This window comes from Strix aluco, chromosome 6, assembly GCF_031877795.1.
Source record: "Strix aluco isolate bStrAlu1 chromosome 6, bStrAlu1.hap1, whole genome shotgun sequence".
Lineage (NCBI taxonomy): Eukaryota > Metazoa > Chordata > Aves > Strigiformes > Strigidae > Strix > Strix aluco.
In genome coordinates this window covers 22646798-22666752 of record NC_133936.1, presented here as the reverse complement: position 1 = coordinate 22666752, position 19955 = coordinate 22646798, and the positions used below count along the sequence as shown (strand labels likewise).

Here is a 19955-nt window from a genome sequence, read left to right as displayed (position 1 = left end):
CAATGAAATGGCAGACTATTTGAGGTAGCAAATACTTTTTGGGAGTAGGCAGCTGATACCGGTGTCATTTTTCTGTGTTACATGCTTTATTTCTTTCAGTTAAAGGTAGAATTCTCTCTCCTGCCTCAGCTTCTTAGTTGAAAAATTAAAGACCCAGCCATGTCCATTTTGCTTTGCTGTGACTGACAAAATAACTTTCCTAGATACAGCTCTGGCAGCTGAGCACTGCACTAAGGCCATGAGGGAGAAAGGGGAAGTATTTTAAAGATGTCTTGTTTGAGGCTGATAGACTGAGTGCAGGCTCAGAAACTCTGGATTTTTGATTCTAATTTTGATGTTGAGTTGCTGCCATGGATCAACTGCCTAACCTGTGAATTCCTGCCTCTTGTTTGCTACACTAAATAGCTGTTGTGGTCAGGAAGTGAGCAGCCAGGTCTAGGATGAATTTGTGGAGATCAGGGTGAAAGTGAACAAAGATCAAGAACTGAAGAGATCATAAGGGATGTAGTCCAAGAAGGAAGAAAATGGCCATGGTCAGAGGCTTGATGTTGGACAGTTCTTGATGTTGGACAATTCACATGTAACAGCTACAGGACAAGGCAGAAGTTCAGGCTGAAGGAAATATCTCCACCAGGGAGAGTTTGGGATGGGGAAGAAGCAAAACTGGAACAAGGTAAGGAAGGCAGCCAAAGACTAGAGTGGCAGGGATCAAAATCAGGAATTAAGGCCAGGAGTGAGGGTCTGGTCAGTCTGCCAGCGCTCAAAGCATCTCAGCTATGAACACTATCTGATATCCTGTAGCTCATAGGACTCTTAGGCTTGGGGTAAGTCCTCCTCCTGGTGTCTCTGATAGGCTGTGAGCTGTCTGGGCAATGATTTGCCCACTGTGAGATGGTGACTCATGGCAGTGAGTCAAGGATTTTAATTTTATTTTTAAAATGTTTTGAAATGTTGCTGCAATAAAAGGATGACACTTGGAAGTAGGAAATAATCCCTTTTCTTTCTTTCTCCTCCTTGTAACATGGGTTAGGGTTACAGAAGGTTACAAATCCTGACTGTGTGACAGAAATCAGTGTCTGCTGAATCAAGTACCGGTTGCAACTGTTTCCTGTTAGTGGTTTTGTATGGATGTCTTTCCAGCTTGCAGAATAAAAGTGTTAAGCAGAGAGCAAAATAATGTAGGTTTAGCAATTCCTGTGACATAGCTTTCAAGCATCTTCCACGTGTGTACATTGAAACATGCCATTTAAATGTGTTTGCAACTGTTGCCCCAAAATAGTTTGTGGGTTACAAGGAGCAAGGTGCCTCATCTGCCATTTGTGCTGGCATTTGCCAGTTGTTTATATTTTGCAACCCAAGTGCTGGCATACCATGGGGAGACAGATTGTGGAGAAGTATTCTGGCTAAGAAAGAGATGTCTGAGAGGAAGCAGAGAGAAAGAACTCCCTTTCTTCCTGAGCACTGGAATGAATGTAGCTAGATTTCCCTCTGTTTTCACAAAGCTTGTATTATCTTCTGAGAATTGTGATCACTAGGAAAAGATCTCTTCAGTTTTCTGTAATTAGCCAGAAGTTCTTGGGAGGAAAAGATAAAGGAAACAATGTTCATGTTGGAGGCTCTTCACAATTAAAAGCAAGGTGAAAGAAAGCAGTGTTTATATTTTTATGTCCCTTCACTTTTCTCTCTTAATCCCATGTTCAGTTTTATACTATCTTCTTTCACTCTCTCCTCTTGTACAGCTGTATTTTCAGGCGTCCTTAGATGCAAACTACCTACCTTGTTGTCCTTTAACTCAGAACTTTATCCTTCCTTTTTAGCTCTTTCTAATCCATCTGTCACTGATCTAGAAAAAAACCCAACATGTCCATGTCCTGGGAAGAAAAACCTTCCTTTGGTTTTTATATAGTTGCAGGTCACTCACAGAGCACTGACACTTTTTCCATGTTCCCCCTAGAACAGAGACAGTGTGATCAGCTGCTCTGATCAGTATCAGTTCTTGCATAGCTGTGGGTTTTTTATACCCAGATGCGTTGCTCTGGGATCAGGTGCATACAGAGAAATCTTTGTTTTTTTAAAAAAAAAAAAAAGTCAAATAAAAGCTAGGAAGTGTTTATTGTGCAAGCCCCAAATGCAGTGACTTATGTAAGACCTTCCCACTTAAATTCAAAATGTCACGATACTCACTTTTCAGACTTTTTTTGCTGGAGAGCTTTTCATTAAGATAGACTGTATAGGTCTTCATTCCTACCCTCCCACTGTCAAGGTCCAGATTATTCTTTTTCTATCCATAACTTTCCATTTAGTGATAGGGAGTAGAACTCAGCTCACTCATTGCTAATGTTTCCTAAATTTTGGAGAGAAAGAAAGGGAGTTTAAGTCCTGGTTTTTTCACAACTGCAAGGACAGGCGCTCCTCCATTTTCAGATATCCTAGTATTGTTATGAAGTTCTGTTTTGGCTTCCTTCCTTCTCTCAACATTGACAGTCCACCAGAAACACAATGCCATAGGTGCATCTTCTGTAAGATTTTCACAGGGCGTAGCTAGAAGCTGTTGGAAAGTGTAGCACAGTGGCTGGCCCTCAAAGAAGCCAGTATTTCTTCCTTGATTCTTGTATCTTTGCTATTTCTCCTCCCAGGAGTAGCAGATGGCTATCCCAGCTACTATGCAACTGTCCTGATGGCACGGATGCTTCTGAACCCTGCAGTGTATTGGCTACAGCCTTTGGTGTAACTCACAGTTTTGCCATTATTCATGAGGATTAGTTCTTCATGCCCCAAATAATTAAAACCATTTTATTAAAATAATGTTCTAGAACGTACAAAGAGTACAATGTACAATGCACAATGCAATGAAAAATATCTTTCAGATCAGTGAGAAAGCTGTGATCAGAACTATAATTTACTAAGCTTGGTCTTTAGACAGGAGATTGGGAATGGGATTACATGTAGAGAGTTTAAAAGTTAAATTAATCTCCATTGGGCTTTTCAAAGAATGTTCTTGCTTCTGCAACTACAATTAAAATAAAGAATCTGTACACCAAGCACATTTGAAAAGAAAATAAGGAAAAAGCAGCATTTGTTCACATTCTAGTAAACCACCAATGTAGTCAGAATTTGTATTTTGAAGTGTCTTCAAAATATCTTTTCTTATTGCCTTGCTTGGTATTTTTATAATGACTTGCATTTATACACTAAATTATATAAAAAAGATTTTTCCAGGCTGAGAACTTCTCCAGGTTTGCTGCAGGAGATACAACTTTGACAAAGTGTCCCTTCCTCTAAGGGAGTTTAATATGAGTTTGAGAAAGTCTTATTACTGACTAGCTGTCCTGGTTCAGCTAGGATAGGGTTAAGTTTCCCCAGTAGTGGGGAGGGAGCTCTCGCGGGGTTATTCGATACCATGCTGAGGTCATGTGGGGCACCCGTGGGAAGAGCAGGGATGGCTTTTGTCTGCTTTGGTCCCCTCACTGCTGTATCCGTGCGGTATATCTCTTGTTCTCTTCATTGTTATTATTGTTATTGTTGTTGTTCGGTTTGTTGTTGTTAACTGTTGTATTAAATTTTTCCTTATCTCAACCCCGGGGTTTGTATTTCACTCCCTGCCCCGTCTGGTCCAAAGGTGGGGGAGGGGCAGTGGCATCGTGGTCTCGTGTCCTGGCAGGGCCTAAACCACCACACTAGCTCTTTAGTTTGCCTGGGCATTCTTGAAGAAATGGGCAGGGCAAGGCAATGGGTTCAACTTCCTATTAGTTTGACATTCAGTCCATCAGAAACCGTTTGAAATATCACTGGAGGTATTTCTGTGGGATATGAAGAAAGATGAGGAAAATTACAAAACTGTCCATTATAAAATCCCTTATAAGCTTTCCCACTTCAGTACAGTTACAAAACAAATACCTTTTATTGTTCTTTTCCTTATATGTGCCCCATACAGTACTCTTGTACTGCCATAGCTATTTCCTGCTATACTGTAGAACTCTTGATGGCTCCTCCCCGCGATGGCTTCTCTGCTTCCAGACAGTGAAGAAGCATTGATTCCACAGTGAGCATAAAATGTGGCCCCAGGTCAGGCCTGCCTTTCTGTAGGCAGAGTTAAGACTTCAGAATCCATGTTGTTTCCAAAGCTTTGAGTTGTTCATAAGCCTAACCCAAGCAAGCAATGGATGAGATGTCTGTGTTAGAAGGGAGTTTGTTTGATTGAGAAGTGGGGCTAAAGGATGCTAATCATGTTTAGGGCATGTGTTGGCATTGTCAGTGCAGACTTTTGGAATGGAAGGTCTGGGACCTATCATCAGAAGGCCACAGGTAGGAATGCTGTAGCTGGAACCCTGGTAATTACAACTACTGTTATCTGATTAGGCACATACTGTTCCTACCTGCCAGTTGTGGACTTATATTAATTGCACCGAAAATGAAAGAAAAGTAAATGAATCAGTCAGGGAGATAGTCTGGCTAGACTTGTAGTGGACGTCAACGCAGCTGATTATGCTCTCATATATCAACTTAACAGTTAAAATCACGTAAGCTTATTGCATAGGTGATTGAAGTTTAGTGGGAATGTGATGACATACAGAACAGCAGAAGCAAGCAAAGCAGTTTGCCACTGCCTGGAAAAACTGCAGCTTTTCTGAGTTTTGCTTGAGTAATTTTATAATCCATGTTTTGAATTCCAAGATTATGAATGAAAATGTGCTTAAGTGAGAGCCGCTCCATCTACTTTATTAACTAGTATGGAAGTAAAATGGGATAAGAATTCAAACTGGAAATCTTAAAGGTGCAAATGAAATTTGGTTATTCTATTTCTTGAGTTCATTTATCTACCTGTATTTCCGTATAGAGGTAAAGGTTCAACAAATCTCACTTCTAAAAATGGCAACTATTTGCTTTCATTTGCCAGAAATAAGTAATTTTTGTCTACATGGCAATGAGTTAAACTAAGCTCATATTCTCCTACCTAACTCTAGCACGTGCACATGCTTAATTTGTTGGATAGTTCTACTGAACTCACTGACTGTTTGTATGCATAAGTATTTTCAGAATTGGTTTTAGGTTGTTTGAAATAATCCCTTCTGTTGGCCTGTAGGTCATCTACATAAGTAGAACAGCCAGAAACTGAAAACCCATTCATTCTGCAGGATCTTTTTTGTTTTGGGAGGGGGAAAACAAGTATTAAAAACAGAGGTCCTAAAGTTGATCATGGACTTGGAAATTTAACGTACTTGGCTTAATTAGAATAAAACCATAAAACCCTGAAGTCTTTGAGTTTGAGAACTCATGTCGTTCTAAGACCTAGAAACTGTAAATTTCAGGAACCTCTTTTCTACCTAAGCACTTCTATTAAGATCAATAAAGTGTAAAACTGAGGTACAAGTAAATAAACTAAATGTTCACTGCTTGCTCTCCTTTTGTGTTGCATTGTTTTCTATGATATTATAAACTGTTTGGGTTGCAAAGCTTTTTGGGGTGTGTGTGGGCATCTAATTTTCCCTTGTTTGTTACAAGGTTTTGTAGCATCTATCTAGAGGATATTCTTAAATATCTGTTGGAGGAGACAGTATATGGATAAATGGATTCTTTGTCAGTAGTAGTAGTATGGGAAGTTTTGTATTTTTTGTTTTCCTATAAATCAAGGTATTCTGTTGACACTGGATATATATGACTCGTTATACTCTATAGTCTAACATTCATGCTAATACTGAAGGATTTCTTATTGTAGACTACCCAAGATGTGAACAGTTATCATGTGCAAATGGGGCATGTTTTAATGCAAGCCAGCGATGTGATGGCAAAGTTGATTGCAGAGATTCTTCTGATGAAGCTAATTGCAGTAAGTACCATATGCAGAGTGATCCCAAACAAATAGGCTTTATAAACCCTATTTTGCCAAGAAAGGTTGGACCAGATGATCCTTGAGGTCCCTTCCAAATTGGTATTCTATGATTCTATGATTTTAAAGTTAAAGACTGTAGTTTTCTGACAGATTTTCTTTCTGTGCTAAAATTTCTTTCAGCACATGGATGTACCAGTACGCAGTTTCAGTGTGCTAATGGAGAATGCATCCCACGAGCCTTTATCTGTGACCATGATGATGACTGTGGAGATAGGAGTGATGAAAACTCTTGCAGTATGATGTTTTTGGTTTTTTTCCCCACTTTCTTTAACTGTTGTACTAAGAACTAGTTCAAGCAGATAGCAGGAAGTAGCTTGCCTGGCTATACAGCCATCAAAACCTAGCCACTGTTCTACAAGGACTTTTTTGTATGGAAGGATGAAAATTGCAGTGCTACTTTGATAGACTTTTTTCAGGTTGTCTTTGCTGCTAAGTGCCTGCATGTATGGTTACTATTTGAATTTGCTGGATTCAGTGACAGTTTGCTTCTTAACACATATAGTTTTACTTCTTCATGTTGTAATTTTCTTCATTTCAGCATGACCCAAAGGTAATTCCTTCACTTTGAAATCTCAGTTAGATACAGCATGCTGTGTTTTTGTCCAAATTTGTTTGGCTCTTTGTCACATTTTTATTTTCCAATGGATGGAATGGATCTTCTAGAATTATTCCCAGTGACTATAATGTACAACTTTACAGACAAATAGCTGTATAGATAGTTGTCCTTTAGATGTTCATGTAAGGTTTTTAATTGACTGTTCCATTTTTGGAAATTTCTTGCTCATTCTTTTCTTGTGATCAGGGTATCCCAAAGTACTGTATCTCCAGCCAGAATCATGGCTGTAGAATTATCACTTGTGTGAGCTATATATTTGAAAAGGTCTCCCACTGATTATAGGATCCAAGTTAGTTTTATATTCTGCATTGCAGGAAGGCCACATGTTGCTATTAAGTTGCTCTATCCTACCAAGGACCTCACACCAGTATGATTCCACCCTCCCCCCTACCCTTCTGAATATTTTGCTTTTATGTCTTTGGCAATGCCTGTCCTTTGGAAGATCCACAAATGTTTCTGAACTCTTAGCGGGGAATGATTCCCAACCATGGAGGTCATTCACATAAATGTTCATTGTTGGGTTTTTTTCTCTGTTTCTCTGAGTACAAGGCATACAAATATTTTACCTCCCAATGTCTTGAGTATAATCTCCTTGTCATGTGCACCTTCAGAGGAACCTTGTTAATAAGGTACTCTGCATCTAGTTGCACAATTAATTAAGAAATATAGCCTTCCCTTTAATTTCTGTAAAGAACCAGAGTATTCTAAAATAAAGTTCATACCTCATAAAGAGCAAACCAGCAGTGTTTACAATTTATACAAGATATGGAACTGGCTCAGTTTTTCAGGAGAGATTATGAATGACTATTCATCTATGAGACAATATTACTATTTCTAACCTTTTAGTCACTTAAAGTAGTTTGATTTTCTCATGTTTCTTTCCTTAGCTTATGCAACTTGCAGAGGCAACTTCTTCACTTGTCCAAGTGGCCGTTGCATTCATCAGAGCTGGATATGTGATGGAGATGATGATTGTGAAGATAATGAAGATGAAAGAGGATGTGGTATATACTAATGATGACATTTTCAGAGGAAGACCTCACTAAGCTACTTCTATGAAATTTTGACCAATCAAGATGTCTGAATCCATTATAATTCTGTGAAAACCTTAGAATTCCATCTTCACCTGTTTATTTTTTTTAACTTATGCAATATTTGTTATTGGTGTGTGTTTGAGAGTTACTGCTGCTATACTGAGTATGATGCAAACTAAGTTTGACATATAGCAACATCTTTTTTTCTTTTACATCTTCTCTTTACATGTTTTGTTTTTTTTTCAGTGGAGTTTTTTCAGGTCATCTCTTAAGAGACATGAGGCTCCTAATAACCTAAATGAATTGGTTGAAAATGAAAGTAACTCAGTTCCTGACAAGATTTTTTCATGCGAGAAACAGAAATTTTAATGAATAAATGTGGGCTTTCTTCTGTTTCATTGGCCTTTTCTATGATGAGCATTATTCTCTTTGTCCAGACAGGATGTTTTGAAACCACAAAACTGTAGTTCTACTTCTGGTGCACCAGTTAGCCTAAAGCTAAATGGTTTTACTGTTTCTAACAACACAGAAAACTAAAAGGATTCATGTGTCTGCACAAGTATTGTTTGCATTGTACTTTGAAGGTAAAAGAAAGCATGACAAGGAAGTACAGATGATGTTTCTTTTATAGTCTTTCCCAGCTGTGTGCAAGAACCAGAAACTGAATAATGAAGGATAGAGATGCTTTGGGAAACTGTTAGGGAAGAAGTTCTAAGTATTATTTGAAACATACTCCTCAATTATTCTTGTTTTTCTTTTCTATAGAAAGTGGTCGCCATGAATGCTACCCGGGAGAGTGGGCCTGCCCTGGGTCAGGGCATTGCATTCCAATTGGGAAAGTGTGTGATGGGGCTGCAGACTGCCCTGCAGGAGAAGATGAAACTAACATCACTGCGGGCAGACATTGCAGTATGTATTAGAATCGAAAGCATACACAGAATAGCAGAAAGATCAGCACTGGTATCTTTTTACATTCACCTTTTGTCTCCTAAACGACGCTGGAATTTTGGAAGCTCGCTATTTTTGTTGGCACTGTTTTGACTGGGTGGTTTGAAAGAGGCATATATGCTGCGAACAGACCATTCCTTTTGTAAATCTGTACTGAGGTTTCACAAATAAGGGATTTAACTCACTCTCCATATCCTAAAATGTCTTCAAGAAGACAGGGAAAGGTGTGCTATATACCTTTTTTGTTTAAATACCTGTGTGTTTCCCTTTTTATAAGTAAGAGAATGTTGTGTACCGATTGGAACACAGGGCTGAATCAGTGTATCCTGAGCCTTGGCTAAGTCCCCACTTCACCTGGGATGTCTGGTTCTCCAGTTAGTGGTATACTGGGTTTTCTCCTTTGGAGGCAATGGGCACATGTAGTTCCTGTTAATTTCACTCTTATGAACACTGATTCCCTCTGAGAATCAGGACTAGGATATTTTACATTTTTAATTTCTAGGAAGAGGAAAATTCATGTTACTAATATCATGCCTTTTGGAATAGGAGGGCAGATATAGGAAATTAAACCGTATTGTAAAAAAGCATCTTTTGCTTTGCTGAGTAGTTTAGTAGTAACACCAGAGGTGGGCTGCAAAGCAGGCATTTAACAGAAGAAACTGAGGAAAAAGAAGATGAAAAGGAAAGAGGTAGAATTCAGCAAGTGCTTTACAATCACAATTTGATCACCTATCACTGAATTGTTTATTAGGTAGTAGTACAAGGAAAGGGAGAAGTGGTGAAGAAAAGATAAAGAAGAGTTTCTTCATGGTCACAACCCAACCAATATATTCTAATATATTGGAGCAATATACATATTCTTCTTAATATAATGTAGTAGGGTTTTTTCTGCATAAAAGAGTAAATGATGAGGTTACGTGCCAATAGATGGAGCTCGAGGATGTGTTGTTCACAAGTAGGTCTTGTGGAACCAGAGAAAGTTATGGTGCATTGCAGATATCTTCCTATGTGCAGCTTTTTACGTGGCACTTACCGGTGGTTCATACAAGACTGATGCTTATCCTTTAACTCCCTTCTGAAAACCTATTATAAACAGTACCTTAACTTCTGTCTTCCATTTATGTATGTAAGCATATGTGATTTTGTGGAACTTTAGACATAATTTATTGTGCAAATTTGTTGTAAGAAGCTGTTCCTGAAACTGTAGACTCATCATAGAAAAGACTGTAGCTTTGTAACTGCTGTAAGGCAAAAAGCTGTTCTACTGGTAATATGTGTAACTGTATTTCTGAACTATTTTATTGCCTTTTTAGATATATCACACTGCGCTGCTCTGAGTTGCCAGTATCACTGTCATTCTTCTCCGTCAGGAGGGATGTGTTATTGCCCTGCAGGGTATACAATAAGTAGCAATGACAGTCGTACTTGTATTGGTAAGTGAAGTACAGTGTTTGCAGATATCTAGTACCTTCTCACAGCTCATTGGGAAAGTTTGAATTCCAGGAATGTAAGTTCCAAATGGGTGGATGTACTGACAAATAGCAAATCTCCAGAGTCAGCAAAAGAATGAAAATCTAAGTAGTACAATGGCAACATGGTGACATAGAATAAACCCAGAGAGATATCATAAAGATCTCTTTCAATAAGACTGTTAAAGACATAATGAGGGCATGATTATAAGATTTACTTTTGGATGGCTGTTTTATAATCAGGTTTTTTTACAGGTCTTTTAGTGGTTAGATGGAGAGAGTTTGATGTGTGGAGTTGTATGCCTGGAAAAACAGTTAATAATATTGAAGTGTTTGGTACTTTTTGAAAGTGGCGGTATATGAAGACGGTAGAACATTGTACTTTAAAATGAAAAGGGTGGTTTGTATTTGTGCTATGGAATGGCTGTATCTCCTATGACATTTCAGTACATACATTATTTACATGAAAATGAAGAATATTTGCAAGAATGTAAAGATAAATGAGGTATTCTGGTGTGGCATTTCTATTCTGTAGCTGCTGTAACTTGGTAGTACAAATTATTTATGTTGGTAGTTGGAAATAGAGTAACCTCAAAATCAAGAAGTTTAGCACTGCTAAAGAAACTGGGTAAATATCTGTTATGGGTTTTCAACCCAAGTTATAGTGTTTGTGCTATTAAAAGTATTCCAGGTGCTCAGTCTCTAATGAGATTTCTGTATTTTCGAGAACACTGGGTGGCCTAGGGCTGTATGAGCTGCAGCGACAGCATGGTTGCTCTTGATAGAGAGGAGGAATCAATGCACTGGCTCCAGGCACAAAATTTACTCTGTTCTTTCACTCCTGTGTGGGAAATATATCAAGGATACATTCATAAACCTGGTGCAGTCTCAGTGAGTCTTCTGTTGTTCTTTATCTACCCTGTAAACCTAGCTATCTGACTCTCACTTGTAAATCTGAGTCTCTGTGTATTTTGGTTTGCTGAGATCTAGGTGTGTATTTGTAGTGGGAGCAAGACTTGTCGTGGGGGAATGGCTCACAGTCAATAGTGTATAATTCCAGATCTTCGTTTAAATCAATGTTGTTGGTTTAAGGCCAGAAGAATGAAACTATAGTATTAGCAAAGTGTATTACTTTTTGAAACAATAATATTTTCAATTTGTCTTTGTTTCTGGCTCACTATATACTGAAGGCTTTTAACACATACGGAAGCTGAAAAGCTACTGAGAATGTTCTTTCAGTACCAAAATGTACTATCTAGGGAATATTTCATTTTCCTTTATGTGTTAATAAATGCTTAAAACCAGAAGTTCCAGTTGGAAGAGTATTTGAGATCTCATTTTATCCTTTTTTTGGCTTAACAGTAGAACTACGAGTTTCCAACAATGTAATGTACTGATTCTTCTCAGGTTTTCAGGTGAAGGAGGTCAGACTTTTAATGTCAAAACTATGTGTTAAGTAGTGTCAGAAATCTCCTGGGCTTTAAATAACTACAGATAGGATGAAACACCAGACAGTATTCAGATCTGATATTTTTAATTTTTTTTTTTTTAAGAAAATCAGAATTTTAAAAATCCTTGTTTTTAAAGGATATGTCACAATTTTAGAAGTAAAAGATTCTACAGCAACCCTGGAAATTGCTTGTAGAGTACATCTGCGAGAACTTGCTGGGTCATCCTAGCTGCAGACTCCACGGTGTTTTGCATACCAAAGTGAACTTCTTTGTACTTTTTGCTGGCTGGTTCTGGTGCACAGCCAGCTTTTAATTGGAAATCAGACACCTGTTAGCATGGTACCAAGTCTGAGCTAATAAACCCTGCCTTTTAACAGGACCTATTAGCTTCAGCACTGCACTAACATAAAGGTAGGGCTCTTCAGAGTAGGCTTAAATCCAGCCAAGCATGTGTGTGCGAAGTGTACAGATCTTTTGCAGGAAGAATACTGCATAGACATATTCTGCATTGTGGAAAGTAGGCAATGACATCCCTTCCAATGATGTTTCCTCTTCTCCTGACAGGTGTGGTGTTTTTTGGGGGGGCAGGGGGCGGAGGTGGGGGTGGGTAGGTCCCTGGGCAGCAAATATCAGGTGTTTTGTTATTCAGAAATAGAAAATTGAAACATTTGTGGAAAACCAGACAAAACCTCTTTTCCCATGCCACAGTTTTGCAAACAGATATAAAGCAAGCAGAGAGGACAAACTTGTAGCTTCCCAAATATAATGACATCCTTTTTATACAAAGCATTGTTGATAAATATGTCCTATTTACTTGACAGATTTTGATGATTGCAAAATGTGGGGTGTCTGTGACCAGCTGTGTGAAGATCGTGTGGGACATCACCAGTGCCACTGTGTGGAAGGTTATTTCCTAGAGCATCATCGACATTGTCGGGCCAACACTTCAGGTTAGTGTGCTGCAGTGCAATTCTCTTGCTGATGTTGGACTAACAGATAGAGCTAGATAAAATGAAGCAGTTTGCATGGCTATGCCATACAACTGTGTTTGATTTTACCTTTGGCCTTAAGGACTTAAGGTCAGGACAGCATTTAGAACAAATATCAAGAGACACTGCATCTGCTGGCACCTGTAGGCTGGTGGAGCTGACTGCCTCATCAGGGCTGCTTCTCCTCAAAACGGTGTCTTCTGGGCTCCAGTGCTTTCTCAGCATTCCAGACTTCCACAGAGTGTGGTTCCCCATCAACAGTAGGCAGCTGCTCCTGGATGTTCACCTCCCGCTCTGTTCTGAAAGCAGGCCCTGGGAAGCCCTTCTTTGTGGAGATGTAATAGCCTAACAGGCTTTTGTGTGAGGCAGGTGTTCCTGCCTGCAGGGACTCAGTGGGAATGGGAGTCCCTGCTTGGCATAGCTGATTAACAGTCTTGCTTCTTAGAAAAGCATGAACTTCTCCAGTTCCCTCCCCCTTCCTTCTTTCTTCAGCCACATCTGCAGAGTAGTCATCATCTCGCAATTTTCTAAGTATGTCCTCAAAAAATAGGGAATTTTTTTAGATAATGAAATATGCTTGACTGTATTAAGACATGGATATCCCTGCACTGGGAAAGACTGTTCTGTTTCCAGAAAAATTCTGTATCTTTCACAAGAAGCTTTCTCTTCAAATTAGTGTGACTTTTGGGCCAGTGCATTGTTTGTAAAGTGCTGATTTTCTATCTTATTAATGGGGGAATTTCATACCTGCTCTAAGTCAATTTCTCTGGATTAATTTTGGCTTTAATTGGGGAGGGTTTTATGTGTATGGTGAATAGGATTTGGACTGAAATATATACTTGTCAGACTTACACCAAGCTTTTCAACAGGCATCTACTTTGAAAGAGAGCTTTCCTTCAAAGACTTGCTGGAATCTCTCTTCTATCATAAGATGCAGCAGAGATCTTCTAATGAGATGAGAGAATGAAGAAGATGGATAGGACAGTACATAAAAAGATAAGAAATATGGCCTGCCTGCTAGAATCAAGGAATATCTAAGTCTCATGGGGTAGAAAAATCTTAAGAAAGTTTATACTTTGATTAAGGGAGCTAAAGCAAGGAAATAGAAGAGTAGAACTAGTCTTTCGGAGTTTAGATGCACAGGGGTTTTGTAGACGTTTTACCTGGTAGGGCTTTAAATGCATATTCCTGCCTGTCTTGCTCCAAGTCTAGAAACCAAAGGCAAATCAAAGCAAGTTAGTACTCATGTAGAAACATTTATACAGATTGTATTCTGAGCAGCTATTTAAACCTCTGTGTGTGAAGCAGGATGTATATATTTCAATGCCCCTTTGCAAAATAGCTTGTCTGCAGAGTAGTCATGTATTTGTCACCCCTGCTTTCAGCTGGTGTTGCATCAATTATTTTTTCCAATGGCCGTGATTTACTGATTGGAGATCTTCATGGAAGAAGTTTTCGTACTTTGGTGCAGTCACAGAATCGTGGGGTTGCAGTTGGAGTGGACTTTCACTTTTACCTGCACAGAATCTTTTGGACTGATACAGTGCAAGATAAGGTGGGTAGAAATTTCAAGGAGAATATATTTTTGTGTATGTGGAAGTAGAGAACTGCAAGAGGCAGAATGTGTTGATAAGCCTTCATTTTTTGAGAGCAGAAGCTGGCTGTATTTTTGTTTTCTAATAGAAGAGCTCCTTGAAATGTTTTATGTTAATGACTGCATTTTTCAAGCTATACTATTACATGTGACATACTAAACAAAGAATCCTATTATATGGGAATGTCTTGAGCAACTTTTAATTTTAGTTGAGATGGAGTCCAAAAAACTAATTAAGAGAAATAGTAGACATTCTTTCAAAACTGAACAAATTTTTCTTGGCAATTTTTTGAAACATGATCATTTAAAATGTAAAAGCTGTGTGCCTTCCAAGATGATAAAAATCAGATTTCTTCGTATACTTCAAATGACACTGTAATTGAGCTTGGATAACAAATATTGACAGTATTTTGTGTAATGGACAATATTTTATTACTTTTTTTTTGAAGAGGCAATATTTTCGCTTCAAGATACAGTAAAACAGAGTAATTTTTTAAAAAAGTCTGGAGACCCTTGTGAAAATTGGACTTTGCCCTTGTTCTTTTTCTCTGCACATAACTTACTGAAACAAAAAAATTTCTAGGTCAAATGTTGAAACTCCACAATCTTCATCCCCGTGTTGGTTGTCATGCAGAGTGAAGGAGAATCCATGGCCTTCCTCCTGCTGATACCACAAATGGATCAATTTGATGTCACTGTCTTTATTCTGAACCTACATATAAGCTCTAAACTATAATTTCTACGACAGTGCCACGTTGGTTCTGTTGGAAAGCACACTACATGGCTGTCAAGTAGGGCAGGATTTGTATGCACAATTTTTGACTTGTTCACCATTCTGGTATTTTTATTTTCACTGCAGTGGGTTACCATTACTGCAATTGCATTGACAATGGCTGAATTAAGTCAGGGTCAAATCTGAACTTTCATGAGACAGGAGATTTATGCTATCTCTGTAAAAGATATAAACAAAAGATAATATGGGTTTTTTCACTGCATACCCCAGATGGCCAGGATTGCCTTTTTATCTGTCCCCAGTATAGTTAAATCCTAATTAATTAATTAGGATTAATTAATCTAATTAAGTCCTAGCTGGAATACCCAGATGAAGACAATGACATTAAGAATTTTCTTATATGATGCATATTTTCACCTGATGTCTTAAAAAAGAGTAGTATTAGGGTCTTTGTTTTGGTTGTCTTTTTTTTTTTTTTTCCTAAGATTAAGATGTAAACTAAACCAGAAAATTGTGGGTTGTGTTCTGTGTCATCTTTATCTCTTAGTGTACTGCCTGATAACCTAATGCTTATAAGCTCTTCCATCAACAAGGTTTCCAAAGAGCAGAACAGACAGTTAAATGGTTTGCTTGATTATTGTTACCTGGACCTGAATAATATTTAAAATGATACAACTATTTTAGCTTTTATTTTTCTTGCATATATTTACTTGTGGCAATCTGTATTTTCATTTAAAAACATTCCAAACCTCATGCTGTTGTTCCAAAAAAGGGATAATGATCCTAGCTTTTCATATTACTGATAATCACATGATTACTGTATATATAAAATTACCATGTTTATATTGTTTGCTTCATGCAGCTCTGAGCTTGCTTGTAAGGTGATAACACTATTTCTTCTTGAGCATGATGCTGTTAAAATTAGCGTTAAATAAAGGAGACCAGAAGCAATGCTGAGCTTTCTCCTTTCTGTCAGGGTGGATAGCTTTCCGTTTCTTCACTTTGCAATTTCCCCTTAGTGGTTGGTGCAGCAAGAGCTCCCCCTGTTGTTCTGGTTACTGATGAGAGCTTTGCTAAAGCATGTTCATTTGTTTTCAATTAATGAAAATACTGGGGTTTGCTAGATTCCAGGAAGGCTAGATGCACTTTCCTCATCTGTTTGTTTTTAGTCCAGCAATCTGCTAAAGCACAAGGCTGTTTTAGACTGTTACTTTGTCCATTTTGCAGAAATGCTAGTTGAAGGCAAGCTTCCTGTAGTTTTTGCATTGTTTTCCAAATTTTTGCAAAACCCCCTAACCTAAGGAATGGTTTAGTGAGTAACTTGGTTGTATCTCGTGGCCAACTGTGGATCTCTGCTCAATGTGATGGTAAAGGACAAGTGCCATGTGTCTTGTGATTAGCAAAACATCATGTGGACACTGACAATATTTGTATTGCTTTCAGGTTTTTTCTATTAATATTGATGGCTCTGATCTCCAAGAAGTTTTAAATGTTTCAGTTGACACACCTGAAAATCTAGCAGTGGATTGGATTAACAATAAACTGTACGTGGTTGAGACCAGTGTGAACAGAATAGATATGGTTAACTTGGATGGAACAAACCGTGTGACTCTTATTGCTGAAAATCTTGGAAATCCTAGAGGAATAGCACTTGATCCAACTGTTGGGTAAGTGATATGTGTCAGGCAATGGTAACAGATGTCAGAAATTCCTTTATTCCCATGCAAAAGGAAGAGAACTAAGAAATAGCTTGGGTAGTCATTTTAGAATCAGATATAAAATGTTTTAAACATTTACATTCAACCCTAATCTATTCTACACCTTAAATTGTTATGGGAAGGCTGTGCACTGCTTTTATTCCCAATCCACGGAATTCGTTTTGTGGCTGGAGTTGTATGTGCATGAGCAGCTCTGAAAACAGGGGAATTGTGGAATTGCCCTACAGAAGCGTAGAAGTTTTCCTGAAAGATTTCTCTTGTGATACCATCCACAGTTCTCCTACTATCTCAAATAAAGTGGTGAAGCCAGGGAAGGTAGTATCTCTTCACCCAACAGGCTTCAAAAATGTATGTGAGCTATGAAAACTTGGATCCTCAGAGAATGTAAAGAGAAATTTCATGCAACTTGTAATGATGGATGCTGCTTTTATGATGCATCTATTTGTCACCAGTTTATTTCTGGCAGTACATTTAAGTCTGTATTTTACTAAGGAAACCCAGTATTTCTGAGGTCTTCTGAGTGAAAGCATGTTTCTTTCTAGGTCCTTTCTATAAAAGAAAATACAAATTACTTCTTGGGCAGGAGGTATGAAGTGTGCTTTCGTAGTATGCCAGCTGAGAATCAAGCTCTGTCCTGAAAGGGTGCTGGTTTTAAATTCCATGTAAAGTGTCATTTTTATGTAAAATCTCAAGGAATTATGGGACTTTTTTTTTTTTCTCCTTTATAGTTATTTGTTTTTCTCAGACTGGGATAGTCTGTCTGGTGATCCTAAAGTGGAAAGGGCCTTCATGGATGGCACAAACCGTCAGGATTTGATAAAAACAAAATTAGGCTGGCCTGCTGGAATAACTCTGGATATTGTATCAAAGAGACTTTACTGGGTTGACAGCCGGTTTGATTACATTGAGACTGTAACTTATGATGGACTTCAAAGGTAGGAGAAATAGTATTCCTTGGAGGTTACAGATACACTGATTATTTTGTATTTAGTTCAAAGAAAGATTTGTCTAGCAAAATAAGATACACAAAGGATGAAATTTACAACATAATGAATGTGATGCACCTTGTTATCTATGGTGTCATGCTACTTCTAGACTATCTGTAATTCCTCCCTAATTCTTTGTTATTTTTCTACCTTGAATACCTATTGCAGTTCTTTTATAACATAATTTTTGTAGTCCATCACTACAGTACACATTTTTATAGCATTTGCTTTTTATTATTTTTGAATTATATACACTGTCTTCCATCATCACTTCTTTGTATCTTTTCCATGAATTAATTTATTTGAAATATTCTACTCCAAAGCACCACTTTGTGTAATGGGTATTAAGTGCTGCTCTTGCATTTTATAAATCTTTGCTGTCAGAAATTGTCATCACTCACCCTATTGTGATGCTGGGGAAACTATATCACAGCATGCAAGAAAGGAGTCCTTGAGTTTTTATGGGACTGTGTCTTATAGTATAGTGTTTAGAAACCTGCTTATTTCTGCCTATGTGATTAGTCTCTGTTAGTCAAGCACAAGAAAAAAAATTGTCCCCTTTTAGCATACTTCCTACATATTGACTTGAAAAACAGTCCTCTGCTCATTTGACAGGTTTATTGCTCAATGTATTTTCTCACTTACAAAATTATAAAAATAATGTTGGTATCTTTGCTTCTTTATCAGGTTTAGTAACTCTGGGTTTTAGAGATAAGAGCTAAAAGCCTATCAGTTTTATCACACAAGCAACATGAAAAATCTTGTAGATGTTGTTCAAGTGGGCAAGAGGCAATGGCTTAGTCTGCAAAGAATGTTAAAATACAGAGCTTACTGTCCACTTTGTGTCACATCTTGCATGCCTGCAGCGTGAACCTGAATCACGTGGGAAACTGTTAGACCTGTAGAATTCATCTGATTTTGTAGACCTTTCTTCATGACTCCCTGAAAATAATATTATAGTGCTATTATGTATTGTGTGAGGACTTAAATTTGTCTTTCTCTCCTAATATTTATCCAGAAAAACATTGTGAGAATTTCTTGCATTGAATAGATACATTTGTTAGCATTTGGTTTTCTTTGGTTTTGCATGGGTGATGTCTTTGAGTTCCTCCATTTGGCCTCTTTCTCTAATTTTCTCTCAGTAATTACGAATATTTTCCTACATTTTTGAGTCATTGTCTTTACTCACTGTGTTTTCTTGGAAATTGCTAGCGCTTTTGATTGCTCTGTTTTCACTGCTGCATCTTTTATGTTTATGTACCCTGTATGTTTAGCTTCATCTCTTTGGTTCATTTGGTCTTTTTCATTTGTACTTTGGCAGCTTCTAAGTAGAAGCAAAAGCCAGTGAATGCATTAATAATCCTGTGTCCTTTCCTCTGTTAATAAAGTTATTTTCTAGATAATATTTTGTAAGTAATTTGAAAACCATCTTTATAACAGGAGAACAATAGCTCATGGAGGCTCACTGATTCCTCATCCATATGGAATCACTTTATTTGAACACAACGTTTATTTCACTGATTGGACCAAAATGGCAGTGGTGAAAGCTAACAAGTTTTCAGAATCTAACCCTCAAGTGATCTATCAGTCTTCACTGAGACCTTACGGAGTGACAGTTTACCATGCTGCCAGGCAACCATATGGTAAGACAGTAAGTAGGTTATTAAGGGATGTTTAAGAACTATCTTACCAAAAGTTGGTAAAAATTATGAAAGACTTATTTTGGTGTAAAGAACTAATAATTACTATACATAAATCTGTATTGTAAAACTGGACTGGTTTTTATCATACAGTGATTTCATCCAGCTCCTGTAGCTAATGAACTGTCAAATGCAACATTTAAGAGGGGGGGTGGTTATTGAATGTATTGAGTCAAACTTGTGCTTATGAGCAGTATTGGTGTTTGAGATTTTTTTCCTCAACACTGCAATGAGGGTGCAGTTGGAAAAGGCTACTAGTGTGAATGAATTCTGTGAGATATAATTCTGAGGTAGATCTATATGCAGAAAACTACAGCCCAGATTATGGCCTCAATGCTGTGTGCTGAGTATCTCTGTAGAGAGCTGAATACCTTGAATGCTCGTTAGCCCTGATGTGATTTTAGTGCATTCCAGGGTAGAACTGGTGGTGTATGATATCCATGTGATGTAATTCCCACAAAGTCCACATGATTTATGTGGATGTTGAAAAAAACTCCTGAAAAATCAAGATAATGATGCCATTAGGTTAATAGATGAAGTTATAATCCTATCTGTATTATTTTCCAGTCAGAAACCCTTGTGGAAGTAATAATGGGGGATGTGAACAGATCTGTGTTCTCAGCCACAAAACAGATAATGATGGACTAGGTTATCGCTGCAGATGTATACTGGGCTTTGATCTACATGTAGATGGACGACATTGTGTTGGTAAGAAAATGCCTTATGATTTTTGTAAATAGCACTATTCCATTAGTTCTAGCATTATTTCTAGAACATCCTTCCTCTCTTCAATAGCTTTGTGGGTTCAGTATGCCAAGGACTTCATG

The 19955-nt window shown here is 37.9% G+C and overlaps 1 protein-coding gene across 1 annotated transcript in view; it reads left to right on the top strand.

The window, feature by feature from the left end:
* LRP2 (LDL receptor related protein 2) overlaps positions 1–19955 on the top strand; it is a 127095-nt gene that overhangs the window by 26923 nt on the left and 80217 nt on the right. Inside the window, exons 5-15 of the mRNA XM_074829033.1 lie at positions 5717–5827; positions 6011–6124; positions 7394–7510; positions 8306–8449; positions 9802–9921; positions 12230–12358; positions 13783–13952; positions 16168–16391; positions 17171–17377; positions 18869–19071; positions 19696–19836. Coding sequence (XP_074685134.1) covers positions 5717–5827; positions 6011–6124; positions 7394–7510; positions 8306–8449; positions 9802–9921; positions 12230–12358; positions 13783–13952; positions 16168–16391; positions 17171–17377; positions 18869–19071; positions 19696–19836 — 1680 coding nt within the window. The remainder of the gene's footprint in view (positions 1–5716; positions 5828–6010; positions 6125–7393; positions 7511–8305; positions 8450–9801; positions 9922–12229; positions 12359–13782; positions 13953–16167; positions 16392–17170; positions 17378–18868; positions 19072–19695; positions 19837–19955) is intronic.